Source organism: Notothenia rossii (assembly GCF_949606895.1).
Source record: "Notothenia rossii genome assembly, chromosome: 10".
NCBI classification, from domain to species: Eukaryota; Metazoa; Chordata; class Actinopteri; order Perciformes; family Nototheniidae; genus Notothenia; species Notothenia rossii.
In genome coordinates, this window is record NC_136908.1 from 39,008,613 (window position 1) to 39,027,119 (window position 18,507).

The 18,507-nt window shown below is 42.4% G+C and overlaps 1 protein-coding gene and 2 long non-coding RNA genes across 5 annotated transcripts in view; 1 reads left to right on the forward strand and 2 right to left on the reverse strand.

The window, feature by feature from the left end:
* LOC307021477 overlaps window positions 1-18,507 on the reverse strand; it is a 654,272-nt gene that overhangs the window by 509,801 nt on the left and 125,964 nt on the right. The window lies entirely within an intron of this gene.
* Window positions 1-18,507, forward strand: part of LOC307021478 — a 421,766-nt gene that overhangs the window by 361,769 nt on the left and 41,490 nt on the right. The gene's annotated exons all lie outside the window — the stretch shown is intronic.
* LOC307021727 (uncharacterized protein) lies at window positions 1,797-7,916 on the reverse strand. 3 transcript variants are annotated; one of them, XM_079654108.1, is made up of 5 exons: window positions 6,659-7,916; window positions 6,350-6,529; window positions 6,036-6,244; window positions 4,193-5,942; window positions 1,797-4,087 (listed from the first exon to the last, which is right to left on the reverse strand). In XM_079654108.1, exons 1-5 carry the CDS (start codon window positions 6,921-6,923, stop codon window positions 1,863-1,865), a joined length of 4,629 nt encoding a protein of 1,542 aa, XP_079510234.1. In that variant the 5' UTR covers window positions 6,924-7,916; the 3' UTR covers window positions 1,797-1,862. The 3 variants fall into 3 exon arrangements, with proteins under 3 accessions (XP_079510234.1, XP_079510233.1, XP_079510232.1); XM_079654107.1 differs by having other exon boundaries at window positions 6,036-6,271; XM_079654106.1 differs by having other exon boundaries at window positions 6,036-6,529.

The following is an 18,507-nucleotide window of genomic DNA, read 5'->3' on the forward strand; positions in this document are numbered from 1 at the left end:
CTTTAGCTTAAATGACTGGAGAAAGGCGAGCTCTTCTTGGGAGGCCGTTGCATTTATTTAGCTGTTCTTCTGTTTCACAACATCAGAGACCTTTGTTTTTCTGCTTCCTCGTTTCACTTCCAGAAACATACACACGTTCCCTCACTGTCGCCCTACCATCCACAAACACACATGCACAAGCCACACCTCTCTCTCTCTCTCTCTCTCTCTCTCTCTCTCTCTCTCTCTCTCTCTCTCTCTCTCTCTCTCTCTCTCTCTCTCTCTCTCTCAAAGGGACAACGATCTCATCTCACTCTGCATGACCCTATCACAACGAGTGTGCTCTGGAGAATCACAGAACGGACGATCGTCCTTATTATTATATCGTTTAAACCAATTATTTAAATGTATTTGTTAAATTCGGCATCATGTAAGTTGCGCTGACAGGTCCAGACACTGCTTCCCCGCCGCGAGGCTCCCCCGCCCTCCTGCTGATAGTTGACGAGCGTCAAGCTCCTCAAGCTCCTCAAGCTCCTCAAGCTCCTCAAGCTCCTCAACCCCCCCCCCCCCGTTGATAATTCTCGATCGTTGGCACGCTGATAACCATTTATTTTTTTTAAATGGCACTTCATATCAAAAAGGTTGCCGACCCCTGGTCTAGATGCAGCCTAAGAATAGAGTGGCGAAGTCACGCCCATCTACTTCCGGTCCATTTCGGAAAAATTATGTATTGAAGTCAATGGAGAGAAAACTTATCTTTCGATCCCGTTTGAATTGTGCCATGAATTACACATATGATGTTTGTCAATCTTAAAAAATCATTTCCATGTCAAAAAAGTCAAATTTTGTCGTAAAACTGTTGAAATATAAGACTATGAAAAATATGCAACTAGAAAGACTACCAATCCCAGAGTTGCGTAAGTGATGTCATAACTGATGTCACAATTGTTTTCCTCCACTAAATAAGAGATAGCTAAGAAAAGATCACTTTAACAAGATGCCTGTGTGCTTAGTACCAGGTTGTTATCATACCAGCAATGGGTCTTGTTCATTCTTTCGCTTCCCGTCTGATGAAAGGACCAGGAGTGGCTGGATCAAGTTACAGATGTAGCACTCCAGATAAGACTCGCATGGGTGTGTCCCAGTCAAAAGCCCAGCGGATCCCAGTGGCTGGGGGTGTTGCCAAATTGCTAGAGGGCGTTGCCAAACTTCCCCATTTGTTCAATTACAGGATTTAACCATGAGATGGCGCTTCATTCACAAATACACAAAGACAACTGGGTGTTGTAGAACTTAGTCTGTTTGCAATGTTTGCAGCTCTGCAGTTGTATTTTTTGAATACTGTAGCATTTAATCACTTATTTGTTATGGTTTTCACAGGCTACTATAATGAAAAAACATCAATATTTTAGATCAAATAAAGTATATAGTTTGCTTTATGCAGTATATTTTTTTGTAATATTGTTTGGGTGTTTTTACACAGTACAGTAGATTGAAGTAAATCTATTTATACATTAATAGTTAGGGAAAGTTAGGTATTTTTTTAGCCATATCGTGAAATAATTTATTACCAATAGCTTTTTTTACCATATGTTCCTATAGGTGTCTAGTAACACCTCCCGATTTATCCACAGCCAAATCCTCTGGGAATTGCCTTGAGAGCCAATCAAAGTTAGGGTGCCCATAGGGCGTGGGTAAAAATAGTGAAAAAAATGTTTCTACCAAAAGTGACTTTTGAGATGTCTAACTAGGGGTTTTTAGGGGTGCTGAATCTGTCCCAGTCATTGGTTTTGAGTAAAAATGACTCCAACTCCATAAACAATCCATAAAAAGTGGTTTTATTGAACAATTGCAAATCAAAACTAGCGTTATTAGTTGACATTTTAACAAACCTCATCAAACTCCCCTGCATCTCCCTCACTATTATTATCATCTGGCTGGTTGATGTTCTGGCAAGAGTTACCATGACAGTTCCCACAAGCAGAAATACATTTGACTCCTTGCTTTTTACAGCAGCACCTGAGAGTGCCACAGTCACCTGCGCAGTTGCAGCAGACTAACTTCAGAAGGTAATCTGGTGCCATGGGATCTGTTGTAGGGACTGGTTCATAACCATGTTTTCCTTGTTTCCATCCATACTCAAGGACATCCAAAGATGGACTTTGTAGCATTAGCCAATCTCTGGTCTGGAGATATGCCCGCAGTGAGTGCTGTGCTGCAGCTCCTGTAGTTGGAGGCAGTTTCTCAGGCTTGATGCTCCCAGCTGCCGCCCGCTTGCTGAAGATATCAAATCTTAAATCTTCCAAATCTCCAGATGGATTACCACGGAATATGTTCTTGAACAGTTCGCAGCCAGCTTCGATGATGTCACTTTTCTTGGCTCTGATGTCACAGAACACATCCATGGCCCGCTCTGATTTGTCAGTCTGGCAGAGCTTGCTGAGCAACGTTGGTTTGCTAAACCCAGAAATTGCTGATACAGTATCACAGCCAGAGAAGCTATGTAGGAATATAAGGTATTTACGGTACCTCTCCGGGAGTGCCTCTCGAATCTTTCTGACATCATAAGATGTATCTTTAGCTGTCGTGAGGAAGACCGGGTGGTTTGCCCTATGATGGACCAGCATAACCAGGACGTCTGTGTCCTCAGCCCTCACCTCAACAGAAGACTCTATTGCCTCATTTAGTGCTGCAGACACGATGGAGGTGTCAGCATCATCAGAGCATAGTTGAACACTGATCCTAGCTCTTTGGAAGGTCTCAGCAAGGAGCAGAATGAGCTGAGCCTTGTTGTTCTTGTTGTCAAGAAACCTTTCCCGCGGAATGATGTTTTTTAAGTCTGGACGAATCTGAATGTCACAGCATGCATTCTTGGTTCGTCTCAGGTGGTCATGGTCCTTGGTGGAGCTACCATATCCATCAAAGACCACAGTGATCCGGACGTGCTGGCTACCCATGGACATCACAAACCGGAGGTAGCTCTCAGTGATGTCCTTCCACGTGAGGTTAGCCTCCCATTTGACGCTGTGCAGGAGCCAACCGCCATCAACCACCAGGCTTGTGCAGGTTAGTTTTTCAACAGGCTCCACAAAAGCCTTCAGGAACTTTGCTAGGGCAGCCTTGTCTGGCTTTCGCAACTTCTGATTCTTGTCAAATAGAGACATTGGTGTTGGCGTCAACTCAAAGCGCAAAGCTTCTTTGGTCTTGACTTCACGCTCACTAATGATGATGAGGCGGTTGAAGAGCTTGAGTGAGTCAGTGATTAGCTTCTCTCCATTGATTTTAGGAGCAGATCTGAGGCTTGCCAATGACTTGACCTTGTGCTTGGTTTCCATTGCATCCAGAACAGTTTTCCCATCCATCTTGGCCTGTATGGCTCTGCCAACCTCCTCTGCCTGATCAGCATTGACTGAGTCCCCAGGAGTGCTGCTGAACCCCGTCGAGAAAGATACCAGGGTCTTACTGTCCCGTATGGAATCAAAGGGGTTGACTTCCTCCAACCATCCAACTATGGCATTAACAGAGTCATTGTCTTTCTCCATCTGGGCTTTTGTGATGTCTGTGTGGATAGGTACCCTACGTTTGTTCATTACTCCTTCAAGCTCCTGGTGAATGAATGAGAAGTGGTTGAGAGTCTGAACCCAACACTTGTGAGCAGATTTGTTCCGGAACCGCCCTCTGCTTAAACCACCTGAGGATTTGGCCTCACGCATGAGTGTGGTTTCTATTGTGATGTCAGTCCATGTGCCTGACCACTCATGGTCTGAGAACCGGACTACATGGTTGCCATACACAGTAAACTTGGACAGAGTTTCCTGGAACATGGGACAGTCCTGTCGCTGCTGCATTAGTTGTACATAGAGCCTTGCTCCCTTTGCGTACTGATGGTGCCCTGCTGCTGCAAAGGTGTTCAGCATTCCAATGATGCAGCTGAGGTGACCTGTGTGGTCTGGGACACGCTCACTCCTGATAAATACCTTGATTAGATCGATTCTGCCATAGTACCAGACCCAGAGTGCAGGTTTTCTTCCAGCCTTAGACAAAGTCTTCAACCTCTCCTCCATCCTCTCCTTGAACACAGTGACTATCCTTGGTGTGTCCATGGAACCTGTTAGAGATAGACAGTTTTAATTGTATTACTACATAATGAGAAAATATAATTCGGCATACTCCGAGATAGTTTGAGACACAGATTAGGGAAAGGTCAAATTACCTCTTTTCATTTCTTTTGCAGTCCTGATGAAGTTCTCCATGTCTTCATAGTCCTGCTCGCTGAACGCAACATCTTTCAGCAAAAACTTGGTAATTGCCGCTGATGCAAGAAGGTGGAACCGGATGGCCTTAGCATAAGCCCTGCCTGAGAGAATGTGTTCTGCAGTGTTGCTGCCTGGGTAAACTAGCTGTATCAGCTCTTGCAGCCCTGAGTCTGCCATAATAACCCCAATAGAGCCCAGGAAGCTTTTCAGGAGATGAAACCCTCCTAGTCTAGTGATGATGGGCAAGTCAGACTGGAGAACTATCTGAGTTGCTTTCAGCCATATTGGCATGTCAAATGTGATGACAGCAGGAGACTGACCGCTGCGTAGGCACTCCATTAGAGTAGTGTAGATGGTTCTGTACTCGTTTGGGTCACCCTCAATGATTGGAAGAAACTCAATGAGGGACTTTTTCCTGCATTCAGTTTGATGTATGGATTTCATGAAGCCATTCCAGTTCGGATGTTCAAATGTGGCGTTGTAATTCTTGATAGCCCATCCTGCCATCCAACCAATGTCCCCTGACTTCAAAACCGGAGGGTCTTGGTGGAGATCAGCTATGGGAACCAAACGGATGTCTGCCAATCCTGCTTTGTTTTTTGGTACAAAGGACAGTATTTTCACCTCTGTTGCTTTGAGAGTTGCTACCTTTTCCTCAACTGCCATGTTCCTCCTTGGTATGGTTGTGTGAAGCTCATGTTGTCTTGTTGCTGGAGCAGGAGAAGTTACTCTGATCATGCCCATTGCATGGAATGCTGTGTTTCCTTGTAGTGAGGCAATGTTGAGATCTATATTATCACCAACACATTGATGAACAGTGCTATCGGCAGGAACAAAGAGGGCAAATGTTTGCTGATTCTCTTCATGCATTCCAGAACCACTCTCCTCTTGCTCCTCTGGCTGTTCTGCAGATAGGACTGCATCGACCTCTGCTTCCTCATGCTCCACAACATCTATACCATCTTCATCTGTGATTATGGTATCCTGGTCCATGCTACCACATCCATTTTTCACGTTCAAGTAACAATACTTGTAGTGATGGAGCTCAACATATGATTCAGAGTATCCTAAGTGATGAATACGGTCAATCAACCACTTTGATCCAAACATGTGGTCAAGCTGAATTGTAAGTCCAAGTTGGGAGGGCATAACTCCTGATCGAGGGCGGTATGCTTTCAGCAGGTTCTGTCCCCACATTGCCACCTTTTCGTCAGTTTTTACAATTGCCTTCAGCAACTGCTTGAGGCTGTCAGGAATCAGAGCAAGTTGGCTCTGTGTATTGGTCATGCTGTCTACTGAGGGATACTGCTTTGTGTCGAGTGAAACTCTTGCCAAGTCTCCACAGATCAGATGAATGGCAGTGGAAATTATGAGGTCTTTAAGTGCAGAATCATCCATGGTTTGTGAGGGGTTGATGACCTGCTGATGGTAGTCTCGGAGGATTGCCTCTGTAGTGTCTTTTAGCCACACAATGAATCTTCCTCCCTCATCTAATGTGAAACAGAGAGACTCCTCATAATGTTCCTGAAGCTTTTTTTTAAGATACATCCGTCCATATGTGAGACTTTTGTCCTCCGTGGGGTCAAGTTCTTCCATCTTCATGTGGATCTCAGCGAGACTTGTTACACCATGCTCCACTTCTTCATCCATCCATTTGCACAGTTTCTCAAACAGCAACTGCCTCTCCTCATCTGTAGGCCGTCCGACCTGTGGGGGAAAAACAACTTTTAATTGAAATGATTGGCTTCAGAACCTTGTCTACAGAGTCTGGGACTTCTGGTCTTGAAAAAAATATATTACCCCAGAGTTTGTAACTGGGTTCTCGAACTGGGACCTGCACCGAAGATGATACAGTGCCTCTTCAGCTACCAAATCTATTATTCCAGACAGGCGACCAGCAACTTCAACTCCCCAGGCATCTCCTCGTCTCACAGCTGTCTCCAACAAATTCCTTTTCAGTCTGTCCTGGAAGCGATTGTCAGGTGCACGATACAACTTCCGGGCTGTGTCTGGGTTATAGCCACATATATGATTTACTAAAGAGAGTTTTAATTTGAAAAAAAAGAAAGACCTTTCAAACTCATTCATGAGAATGTAGAAGACAGGCAACTTACTAGGGTATTTTACAAGCATTTCAACATTGATGCTCTTATTGCAGAGGATACAAACATCACGGTAGACCAGGTGTGCTGATGGGGTTTGGAATGTGGAGCTACCAGCACTTGAAGTACTTGGCCCAGACAGTACGCTGCGTCTTTTCATCCTGTCTGATCGTTGGTCTTGAGCATCTTGTCCTTTGGATGGATGAAAGACAATTTCGTGAGCTTTTATTCATGCCACAAAATGTATTGGATTGAAATGATGAGTTGAACGGAATGATTGACAGAAAGTGGCAACAACATTGACATAATGAAAAAGAAAACCTGAACGTTTCGCAATGGATACACTTCTCGAACGATGGTACAACTCGGTTCTACAATCCAAATGGTACTTCAGCTTGGGGTCATCTCCATCATTCCAGTCCTCATGTAGTCTGTTGATCAGCATTGCATCATCTACGATCTCAGAATAAGATAATAGCTGCTGATAACCTTTGTGAGTGACTTTTGAGAGTTTTTGCATTTCAGTCCCAGGACCACCACAGATGAAGCACCTCAAACCATGACAATTTGTGGTATCAACTTCCATACTGTCCTAAAAAGACAAGACAGCTCGGTGAACAATTACTTTTTCTTTTTGTTTACTAGGCAAGGCAAGGCAAAGGCAAGACTTATCAAACATATCATGCAGAATGGGTCCACACAGCCACATTAATAGATTATGTGTAACTATGAACAATAATCTCACTTTGAATCATATAGTGAGCCCACTATAAAATGACACAATTTACAACACAATTAATGTTGATCAATGACACAGAGACTATTTATAATGGTTTATTTAGCTAAGGTACTAGATTTGATATTAGCCTAATGTTAGCTAACTTAAGCTGGATGCTAGCTAGCAACATTCATTTTAGGCTGTAACTAAGAGATAAAAATGATGCATGGGCCTATAAATAAATGTATAGCCAACTAAACTTTAGAAAGCAAAATTATTTACTTACCATGTCAGAAAGTAACTTTGTTGTGGGCGTGTTGGAGCAGTGGTTAGTGTCTTCGACTGGTATACGGGAGGCCTGGGTTCAATCTGCACGCTTTGAATAAAAGCAGCTGCAAAATACCTCTACCTTGATATTCTCCACGTGCAGAGAAGTAATTATACTGAGCACGTACCTAGCAGATGTCATTACTGTAGTGTCTTTTAAATTCAGAGTGGATTATTCAATGTGTAGAATACATTTTTCACCCCAAATCCATAGGTTAAATTTGACAGATCAATATTTCAGGGTTAAGGAGTCATTTTGACTCAAAACTAATGGCTGGGATAGATTCAGCACCCCTAAAAAACCATAGTTAGACATCTCAAAAGTCACTTTTGGTAGAAAAAATGTTTTCACTATTTTTACCCAGGCCCTCTGGGCACCCCAACTTTGATTGGCTCTCAAGGCGATTCCCAGAGGATTTGGCTGTGGATAAATTGGGAGATGTTACTAGACACCTATAGGGACATATGGTAAAAAAAGCTATTGGTAATAAATTATTTCACGATATGGCCAAAAAAATACCTAACTTTCCCTAACTATAAGATAAGATGGACCTTTATTAATCCCCGTGGGGAAATTCAGTAGTTCAAACAGCAACAGGGTAAGAGTGAAAAACAGGATAGCAAAGATTCACACAGATTAATCAGATCAAAAATAAGATGAGCGATACAAATAATAATATTGAGAAACTATGAAATAAGAAATGAATAAAACTAAAATATGATTATCATATCATAGATGGCCAATTAGTTTTAAACAAAGAGTTTGCAGCATACAGCACAGGCAACATGGGAGGTGGGGGCTTCTAAAAAAAGAGAAAATGCAGATATAATTCACTCTCGACTCGCTGGTATCTCGAGCTGAGCGCTCATTGGTGGGTTTTACCCCGTGCTGCTGATGAAACTCTCCATTGGCTCGGCAAAAGTTTGTTATTGTTTTGTGTCAGTTTTACGTCGCCACTTCCATTCACATTTTTCATCATTGTTCCACAATGTTTATCATGAAATTAATATCCATATATTTTATACTATACTTGCACTGCTTACCGTTTTCATACTTTATATATCTTAGCATATTCATAAACACTGTTCATACTGCTCACAGGCTGCTGTGTATATCTAGTGTATTCATACCCCTCACTGTTTATTCATCATTCAATTAATTCTATATTTTATTCTGTAGATTGTGTACATTACTTTTCACTTTACTGCTTGTTGCACCGTTAGAAGCTAAACTGCATTTCGTTGTCTCAGTACCTGTAATCTGTGCAATAACAATAAAGCAGGCATCTTTATTGTAGCCTCAACAATCAAGTTCTAAGTAGTGCAATATGAAATAAAAAGAACTACACTCTTTTGGCAGTGTTGTGGTGCCGAGAGATGGGAGTCGGAGGCGGGGTATAAGCTAGACTTTTATTTAGCATCTGACAACCATTGTAAACAACTTCATGCCCGGGAAGCGAAGACCGGCGGAAACAGGAAGTCCGGTTCACTAAAATGTCCGTGCAGAACAATACCCCAACCGATAGATCCGTGGGTGAATAATGTCAATCACCACAGTGTACACATTAACAACAACTAAACTATTTTGGCAGTGTAACAATTAAACAAGAACTACACTCTTTTGGCAGTAACAATTAGACAAATAATAAACTGTCAGACTGACACTGAAGACAAACAAGCTATGTTCAGCAATCAAGCTATTTAGTTGACTCTGGGTGACATGTGGCGATTAAAAAAAAAATCGTTTTTTGGCTGTTTAGATGGTGTTGCTCCATCTGGGTCACTGCCGGTTGTTGAGACGGTGGGGTCTTTGACGACTAGTTTTATAGCCCCATGTACATTAGTTAGGTGCTTCAGGAGATTGGCATGTGGACAATGTTTTCTGTCCTGCACACAGTTTACATTTGACCGTAATATTTTGTGCGTCCTTTATCCCCACAAATTGAAAATAGTGGTTATATCTCCAAGTTGTAAATGCGCTGCTGCTCTCGCTGATACTTGCGTGTGTGTGTGCTGGTGGTGGGCGTTGCCGTGTATTAGGGGTGGGCGGATCGATCTCAAAATATAGATACTTCCGATATTACGTTACGTTTCAAAATATCGATACTAGAGCCAATCCAATAGGATCGATACTTTTATACTTTTTTTCCCGTCTCCTCTACTCGTCAATTTCTTCAAAAAACTATGTGCAGACGAACACAAGTATATGCTCTTTTCTTCTCTCTCCACTGCTGTCCTCCGCTCCTTGAGGTTCGTGCACGCGCAGCGCACTCCCTGCCTGAGCGCCGATTATCAAGCTGACTGACGGCAGCCGGCAGGACAGCAGCAGCCAGCGACTCGCGAGTGCAACACACGTGCATGATGGCTGAAAGAAAGAGCGAATTGTGATGTGTGCAAGAAGACAGTTCGCTATACTCTGGCCACTTTGTATTGTTATTTTTCATGTTTGCACTTTAAATTTGCAAAAGTAAAACGTTTATTTGTCTATAAAAACTGTCCTGTCTGTATTCATGAAAATTAATTCAGATTTAGTCTATTTATGATGATTTCAGCTCAAAAATCATGTCATGCAGCTCTCCCCTATATGAAAGTACATAAGACGCTTTTCATTTAAAAAATCGGTATCGGTGTCGGCGATACTGGCCCTGAAATACTTGGTATCGGATCGAATCCAGATTTTGTGGTATCGCCCACCCCTACCGTGTGTGTGTGTGTGTGTGTGTGTGTGTGTGTGTGTGTGTGTGTGTGTGTGTGTGTGTGTGTGTGTGTGTGTGTGTGTGTGTGTGTGTGTGTGTGTGTGTGTGTGTGTGTGTGTGTGTGTGTGTGTGTGTGTGTTAGCAAGTGTTTGTGTGTCTGTGTATTTTCCCCATAAGGCAAGACCCGCCCAACTCTGTCTCTGAATGGCTTACCCTGAAATGTTACCCCGCGTTAACCAATCATCACTCCTCTCTGGTCACTTTCACTTTTCCATGGTACTGTGAGAAGACATCGTTGTATTCGCCTGTAAATTACATCCGCAGGGAGATTCGGTTCAGTTGGATCAAATAATGTTACGCAGTAACGCACCCATTTAAATCACAGTAATTATAACTGCGTTACTGAATGGGAATAGGTAACTAGTAACGTTATTAGTTATCGCAAAAGGTAGTTGCGTTACAGTAATGCGTTAGTTTGTAACGCGTTAGTAACACTGTACCAGTAACCAGTAACACTGGTAAACACACACCTGATCACCTGAGAGCTGCCGTTTCATTCAGACTGTTTAAAAAAAAAACAGCGGTCTGATTAATGTGTTGCTTAAAATAATACTTCTGCATACAGTATGTGACACTGTGAGTGTTGCACGGCCAGATACGGCTCAAGAAGCTGACTCAGATAAGGACATATATGATACATTATGATGTAATGTTATAAGAATGATAATGGGACACATCGACGTCTGGACTGTACGTACTGTTACTTTGATCTGGTTACTTATGTTGTGGCAGATATTTAAGTAAGCTTTCTTAACGCTAATGTTATAATAGTCAGATTGCTCTGAAGATGGGAGGTGATATTCTATTAATGTTCACGTTCACACAGTCGGTGATTTTTGACGGCCATCTTTCCTGCAATGGAGGTTTAAACTGTATTTCCTTTCTCCTGTAATATGACTTGATTGCTTTAAACTCTGCACACGGAGCTCTGATTAGTCAGCAGGCGGTGCTTTCTCTGAGTTGATCTCTTAGCCTGCAACCTAACCTGCTCCGGAGCAGGTTAGCCGCACAGCATAAGTTACCATGGAGATCTAGCCCGCTAAAAAGAGAACCAGCGTCGTAGGACCGGAAAACCAGAGTTTTCCCTGAAGTTAGCCAGCTAAGCGAAAATCCTGCTTCGTAGTACAGGCCTCTGGTTAACTACGCTGAAGTATCAAGCTATTTTTACCAGAACACAAATAACGAACTAACCCACGGTCTTTCCCCCTCACTTCCACCAGCTTAGAGGCAACTTCACTGGGGGGTGAGTCCCACCTTTGTTGTTTATCCTCTAAAATCCCGAGCTGTTTGGCTAAATATTGTTTCATGCATTATTATCCTTTAATCCAGTGGTTCCCAACCATAGACTGTATATATAAATAGAAGTAGGGTCCGTGAGGTCACCCATAGGATTCTGCAGAGTTGCCGAGAAGCCCTTAGTAGGCGGAGTCGGCCACTAACAGCTCGACAGTGATGTCAGAGTTCAACTCCCGCCTGCTCCAAATAAGGGCAAAGAGGCGGAGCCGAGGTGGGACCTCCTGCCACCGAGCTGGAAGTTCCAGAGCTAGCCATGGCTGCGGGAAGGTGGGAGCATCCCCCTGGACCCCCCTGGAGGAGGTGAGGTCCGCCCCCCACTAATAAAAAAATAGCACTTTACCCCTGCCTATATGCCATGAGCTCATTATCGAGCCTTCATTGTAACAGTCGCGGGTGTACTGTGTGTTTGCGTGTGGGGAGTGTTGCAGTAGAACATTCCACTGTAGCACCCCTGGTGCTCGCGCTTTTGTGCGTGCTCTATAGTGCCCGTAATAGTGTTCACTGGAGTCCAGCACCCCCTCTCAAAATACCAGCCTCTGGCTGAAGCTACCAAGCTAAGCTAACATGCTCCCCATCTGCCGTCGCATTCTACGTTTCTAAGGTAAGCGGACATGAAACTATTCACTAAAACTTTATAGTTTAGTTATTAAGTTTTTAGCATAATACTTCAGAATCTTAAAATCCGTTTGTATGCAATTTTGCTAAATTCAACACTGGAATCAAGCAAATATTAATATGTTTGCATGACATTAGTTATTTATATTTTGATATCACTTAATTATACGTGTAATACATTTAAGTCAAGCTAAGGTACATGTGATGGTAGTTAGTTAGTGCTCTTACCTGTGAGGCCTCCTTCAAACAGCATACTAACCAGACTGTATCATTAAAACTATAAGTTCCAGTTCTAGATCCTTGACTTTAGACAAACAATTCAAAAGACAAAATGTATTTAAAGACCAATCTTTATTTGAATGTGCCTCTTAACCTGAGATATTAGCTATACAGTAATAGTATTGACTAAAAAAACTGAGCAACTCAACAGTCAACTTTATATTCCTTATTGTCTAAAGCAGGGGTGGGAAACCTCCGGCCCCTGGCCGTATACGGCCCGCGAGACAATTTGATACGGCCCTCAAGGTAATTTATAAACACACACAAAAAAGAAATCTAGACCGCAAAAGAATTAAACAAGCGAGAGCCTGTTTTTCCTGGCCAAGATCAGGGTCCTTGAACACAACACGAGCCTAACGTGTCATCACGTGGTATATGTCTCGTCCATGGTCTCGTCTGACAGGCAGGGGCGGACTTGGGGGGAAAAAGTGGCCCGGGCATTAATTGACAGACAGGCCCACTTAATGCGCGGCATGTATCGGCTGGCCTGCGACGAAAGTATGTAACTTAACAAAAAACCCTATGCATTTTATGTTATTTTGGACAATTATTCATAGTAATCACATTACCTGAGCCCTTGAGTTGCCTAGAGCAAAATAGTTAGAGCATATATTTAGTGATTTTAATGTTAACAGATCATTGATGCAATAACATTTTGACCCAATTTGCCTGAATTGACACACGCATTAACACAAAACATGAATATTCAACACAATGAAATGCCTTATTTTGTATCATACTCTTGTATAAAATGCTGGAGGTGCATGTGTTTTTTAAGCTTTGCAGATGATGTAACTGTAATGGAGATAAATGTGTTATGAAATGATGATGGTGGTGCATTTTGAAAAGAGAGGAAGGAAAGTAGGGAACCTCTGGGATGATTTGTAATGTTCATCCCAGAGATGAAGATAAATGTGAGATGTGCGGAGTTTAAAGCAATCAAGTCATAGTACAGGAGTAAGGAAATACAGTTTAAACCTGCAGGAAAGACGGCCGTCAAAAATCACCGACTGTGTGAACGTGAACATTAATAGAATATCACCTCCCATCTTCAGAGCAATCTGACTATTATAACATTAGCGTTAAGAAAGCTTACTTTAATATCTGCCACAACATAAGTAACCAGATCAAAGTAACAGTAATAAAACATGGGCGTAGGAAGCATCCTCAAAGTGGGTGAGAAAATTTAACAGGGGGTGTGGGCAGGTGGTGGACCTCACCTCCTCTCGGGGGGTCCGGGGGCAAGCTCCCCCGGGAAGATTTGTTTTTAAATGTTGAAGTTAAATGCATCAATCTGGTGCACTTTGAGAGCAATATTAGGGACTAAATCTATGGCAGTCAGTAGGGGCTTGGACTGTGAGATGTTCTTGCAAATCCATTATTTAAATAGTAACCTGCTGATATGAAAGGGCACTTTAATGCAAAAAAGCAATGGTATTGCTTTGGAAAAATACATGAAAGTATAATAATTGCCTGGTTTCTCACCACATATGCACTAAAGAAAGTATTACAAATAAAAACAAGAACTGACATTTTGAAGTAGCGCAATTAGTACATTCTGAAACACATGACAAGTGGGACATTCTGAAAACACATGACCCCAGGAAAAACGCACATTTCTGAAACATGCAAATCAAGCAAAAAGCATGAGCAAATGTAATGCAAGACAGTTGTATCGATGAAAGTCCAGTATGAATTCTGTAAAAGTGCACAATGGTCCATGGCAACAGCTCACTCAAACAGTTTTTTTTTTTAAACGCTTGGGCTTTCTTGGAGAGCATGTTGCCGTCTAGCTCCGTTAACATTTGCTGGAGCACTTTGAACGTGCACTTCAGTTTAGGGGGGTAGTTCACGTTCATTGCACACATTAGTCCCAACAGCATGGTAGCAGCTAATGCAATGTTGTCCACATCAGTTAGTAGGCTACCTGTTGGCCTTCCAAGAAAATCTGTCCTCTGGTCTCATCTGTCCTCTGGTCTCATGGTGGAATTGTGTTTGACAACATAAAGTCCCACTGTAATCCCCTGAATGGACCGCAGAATGACGTCTTCATCTTCTGCCGAGTACATTTACAAGTACATTTTGTCAGATTTCTGTATTTTTAAGCCTCCTTGTTATCTGATATACTCCTGTCTATATCATATTACAGGAGTAAGGAAATACAGTTTAATCCTCCGTTGCAGGAAAGACGGCCGTCAAAAATCACCGACTATGTGAACCTTAACATTAATAGAATAACACCTCCCATCTTCAGAGCAATCTGACTATTATAACATTAGCGTTAAGAAAGCTTACCTTAATATCTGCCACAACATAAGTAACCAGATCAAAGTAACAGTAAAAAAACATGGGCGTAGGAAGCATCCTCAATGTGGGTGAGAAAATTTAACAGGGGGTGTGGGCAGGTGGTGGACCTCACCTCCTCTCGGGGGGTCCGGGGGCAAGCTCCCCCGGGAAGATTTGTTTTTAAATGTTGAAGTTAAATGCATCAATCTGGTGCACTTTGAGAGCAAAATTAGGGACTAAATCTATGGCAGTCAGTAGGGGCTTGGACTGTGAGCCGTAGCGTCGCCGGTTCAAGTCCCCGACCAGACCTACATTTGGAGTGTGGACTTCTACTTGGAGAGGTCCCAGTTCACCTCCTGCCCTGCCCTGGTGCCCTTGAGAAAGGCACCGGACATCTCCCTTCCCCCCTCACTCCCATTGCTCCCCGGGCACTGTACAATAGCTGCCCACTGCTCCTAGTACTAGACTCCTGGTACTACGATGGGTTAAATGCAGAGAACACATGTCACTGTGTGTGCTGTGTATTCTGCATGTGTGACCATTAAAGAGGGTTTCATTCCACCCAATTCTTCTTCAACACCCATATAAAACAGAACTGTAAACAGATTTACTTTTTCTTTCAACATTTATTTGAACAGCAAGTGGAGACAAAAGTGACTGCACCCAAAACAATAAACCTTCTAGCTAACTAGCCTAAACTCAGTAACAGAATGTGGGCAACACGTTCTTCTCCACAGCCGCGCGACCTCTGAGTCAGACGTCACTGCCTCCTTTTCTATCCTAAGGGTACAGCTGTACAGCCACTCCCCCTGAACCCTGTTTCCCTGCCAATCCCCCCTCCCCTCCCCTGTGCAAGCCCCTCCCTCTGAACCCAGGGCTCGCTACAATACTGTAGCTTATACTGTATACACAAACTATACAAAAAAACGCCTTTACGCTTTGGAGCTTGTTTATCCATCTGTAAGCAACTGTCAGCTAGGTCTCTCAGTCACTCACTCCTGATCGTTCACTGCGCAGTGACAGCTGCTACGGGCCTGATGTGTGAAATTGAAACTGATAGATAGAACAAAGGTAGCCCATCAAAACGGCCCAGCCCAGCCCAGTGGGCCACACCCCACTGGGCTGGGCTGAGCTGGGCTGGGCTGGGCTGGGCTGGGCTGGGCTGGGCTGGGCTGGGCCGGAACACTTACAAATGTGGGCCGGTAGGATTTAGGTAAGCAAAAAAAAGGGAGTGGCCGGGATACTTACAAATGTGAGCCGGTAGGATTTAGGCAAAAGAAAAAAGATTTAAAAAAAGAAAAAATGTAAATCTTTTTTTTTTTTTTTTTTTGGCCCTCCGGCCCACACACAGCACCAGCCCACCGGGGAAACTGCCGGTATTCCCAATGGCCATTCCGCCCCTGCTGACAGGGGTGCATTTCTGACGGAGAGCACCAGAACACGGCTCCGGCACTTCAGATAAGGAGCATGCCACATGCCGCAGTTTTTGCGTGTCTGTGTCTTTAGTTGTAAGCCCAGTGGCGATCTGTTCATCTGTCATACTGATCATACAGTCAATAACTTTGTTATTATTAGCATCTGGTTAGCTAGCTATGCTAACGAATATAAGAAGCTTTTTCTACAACCATTGAGGTAAAGGCACATCTTTATATGATCATTATAGTTATAAAAAAATAAGAGAATAAAGTAAAACAGGTATAAAATACTATATGACAGTAAAAAAAAGTTGTTATTAATAAACAAGAATACAGTTTGAAAGGGGAGTGATTTGTAAAATATCCATAAAGAAAAATAAATCTCCTTACAGCAGAGTCCTGCACGGGTCTAATTTTCACGACCCGCTCCCGCCCCGCACCCGCGACGTGCAATACCGAACCCGCCCCGATACCCGCACATATTGCCAATTAGTTCCGCAACCCGACCCGACCCGTCGGCAGAGGATCCGCAACCCGACCCGAACCCGCATATATATGAACAGTGAAAACATGCAATTATTAAAACACGCAGTTGCATGTTTGTCTCAAGAAGCATGGGATGTTGGTTATTTTCTTCATCTAGGATGACACCAAAAGCCTCCCAGACGTTGGATTTCGCTCTTGAGGAAGTGTTATTGAAAATGCTGTATTCTCTGCTAGAGAGCTTCACCTCAGCCATTTCGAATGTTGCACGCTCAACAGCAGATTGATGCGCTGCAGAGGTTAAGATTATGCGCGGTCCCGCGGGGGAGAGGTCTGAAGATTTAAACATTAAACTAAATTATTATTATTTTAATATATTTATTATGCAACACCCGCGACCCGGCCCGCATCATCTTTGTTTTACCCAGAACCGAACCCGGTACCCGACCGGATGCAGGACTCTGCCTTACAGGTCTGTTTCATATGGGTGTTGAGAGATGTATCCATAGATCTCTTAATGTTGCTCTCAAAGTGCACCAGATTGATGCTTTTAACTTCAACATTTAAAAACAAATCTTCCCGGGGGAGCATGCCCCCAGACCCCCCTAGAGGGGGTTAGGTCCCCCCCACTTTAAATCATGTTCACATGGATAGGAAACTAAATTGCACACATCTTGTGTCAATATATTTCTGTTTTGGTGGTCATGCCACAACCGTGCACGCATATGCGAGTCATGGTAAGATATCTGGATTAAGAGGTTGCTTTTTCTTTGCACAGCATGAAAGAAAGGCCAAATGAATGGGCTGTGATTTTTGTATTTTTAAGCAGCGGTAAATAATTTGTACGGCCCTCGGAGGATATTGAAAAAATTGAAATGGCCCTTGAGAGGAAAAAGGTTCCCCACCCCTGCACTGAAATAAAAAGCTGTTGGATTCACATGATTTTAACATGGATATCGGTTGCACATATTACAATTGTGTGCTTAAAACTATTCCATTATGTTAGAGACACACAACTATGTTATGTCAAAGAAAAATGAAATTGTTATGTTCATTTGAATATTTCCTTTAATATGAGGTATATTAATTCACCCTATGTTTAAGCAACATGACTTTTTATGTTCATTTTAGGCTTTTAATATACTCAGTATATTTCATGTGTACCTGTTAAAGCCACATTAATGTTTTGTTTAAACTACATGCTATAGTTTTCTGTTTAATCTACCTAGTGCTCAAGGGGTGCATGATTATTTATTTCATGTGAATGGAAGCATGTCGTACATTCTTCAACAGGATACATCCTAATCTCTTATATCTACAGCATTTATCATAACATTTTAAAACAAATAGTCAATAAATGTATTTTTCTCAAAAAATAAAACAATATTAACAACCACCACACATCCAGGTGAGCTTTTGGTTTCTCCATCATGCAGCCCCAGGAGAATTAACAAATACATTGAAAATAAAGAAATAGAAAATGTTTGTGATTTATATATACATTATTGTGTTAGAACACAGCAAGGAAGCTTAAAGGAAACTATTCTCCCGACCAAAATAAAGGTTTATTGGGCCAAATGGCAAAGAAAGGCTTATTTTTGTAACTCATTCATAGTAAACAATTAACAAAAAATGTCAACGCCTAGCCAAAAAAAAGAAATGTTCTTGCAAATCCATTATTTAAATAGTAACCTGCTAATATGAAAGGGCACTTTAATGCAAAAAAGCAATGGTATTGCTTTGGAAAAATACATGAAAGTATAATAATTGCCTGGTTTCTCACCACATATGCACTAAAGAAAGTATTACAAATAAAAACAAGAACTGACATTTTGAAGTAGCGCAATTAGTACATTCTGAAACACATGACAAGTGGGACATTCTGAAAACACATGACCCCAGGAAAAACGCACATTTCTGAAACATGCAAATCAAGCAAAAAGCATGAGCAAATGTAATGCAAGACAGTTGTATCGATGAAAGTCCAGTATGAAT

Excerpts from the sequence above, each read along its gene's own strand:
- LOC307021727 (XM_079654106.1), bottom strand. The coding sequence starts at position 6,923 with ATGGAAGTTGATACCACAAATTGTCATGGTTTGAGGTGCTTCATCTGT. Across the intron at positions 5,943-6,035 it reads ACCCAGTTACAAACTCTGGG|GTCGGACGGCCTACAGATGA; the intron begins GTAATATATTTT and ends TTTCCCCCACAG. Across the intron at positions 4,088-4,192 it reads TGCAAAAGAAATGAAAAGAG|GTTCCATGGACACACCAAGG; the intron begins GTAATTTGACCT and ends TATCTCTAACAG.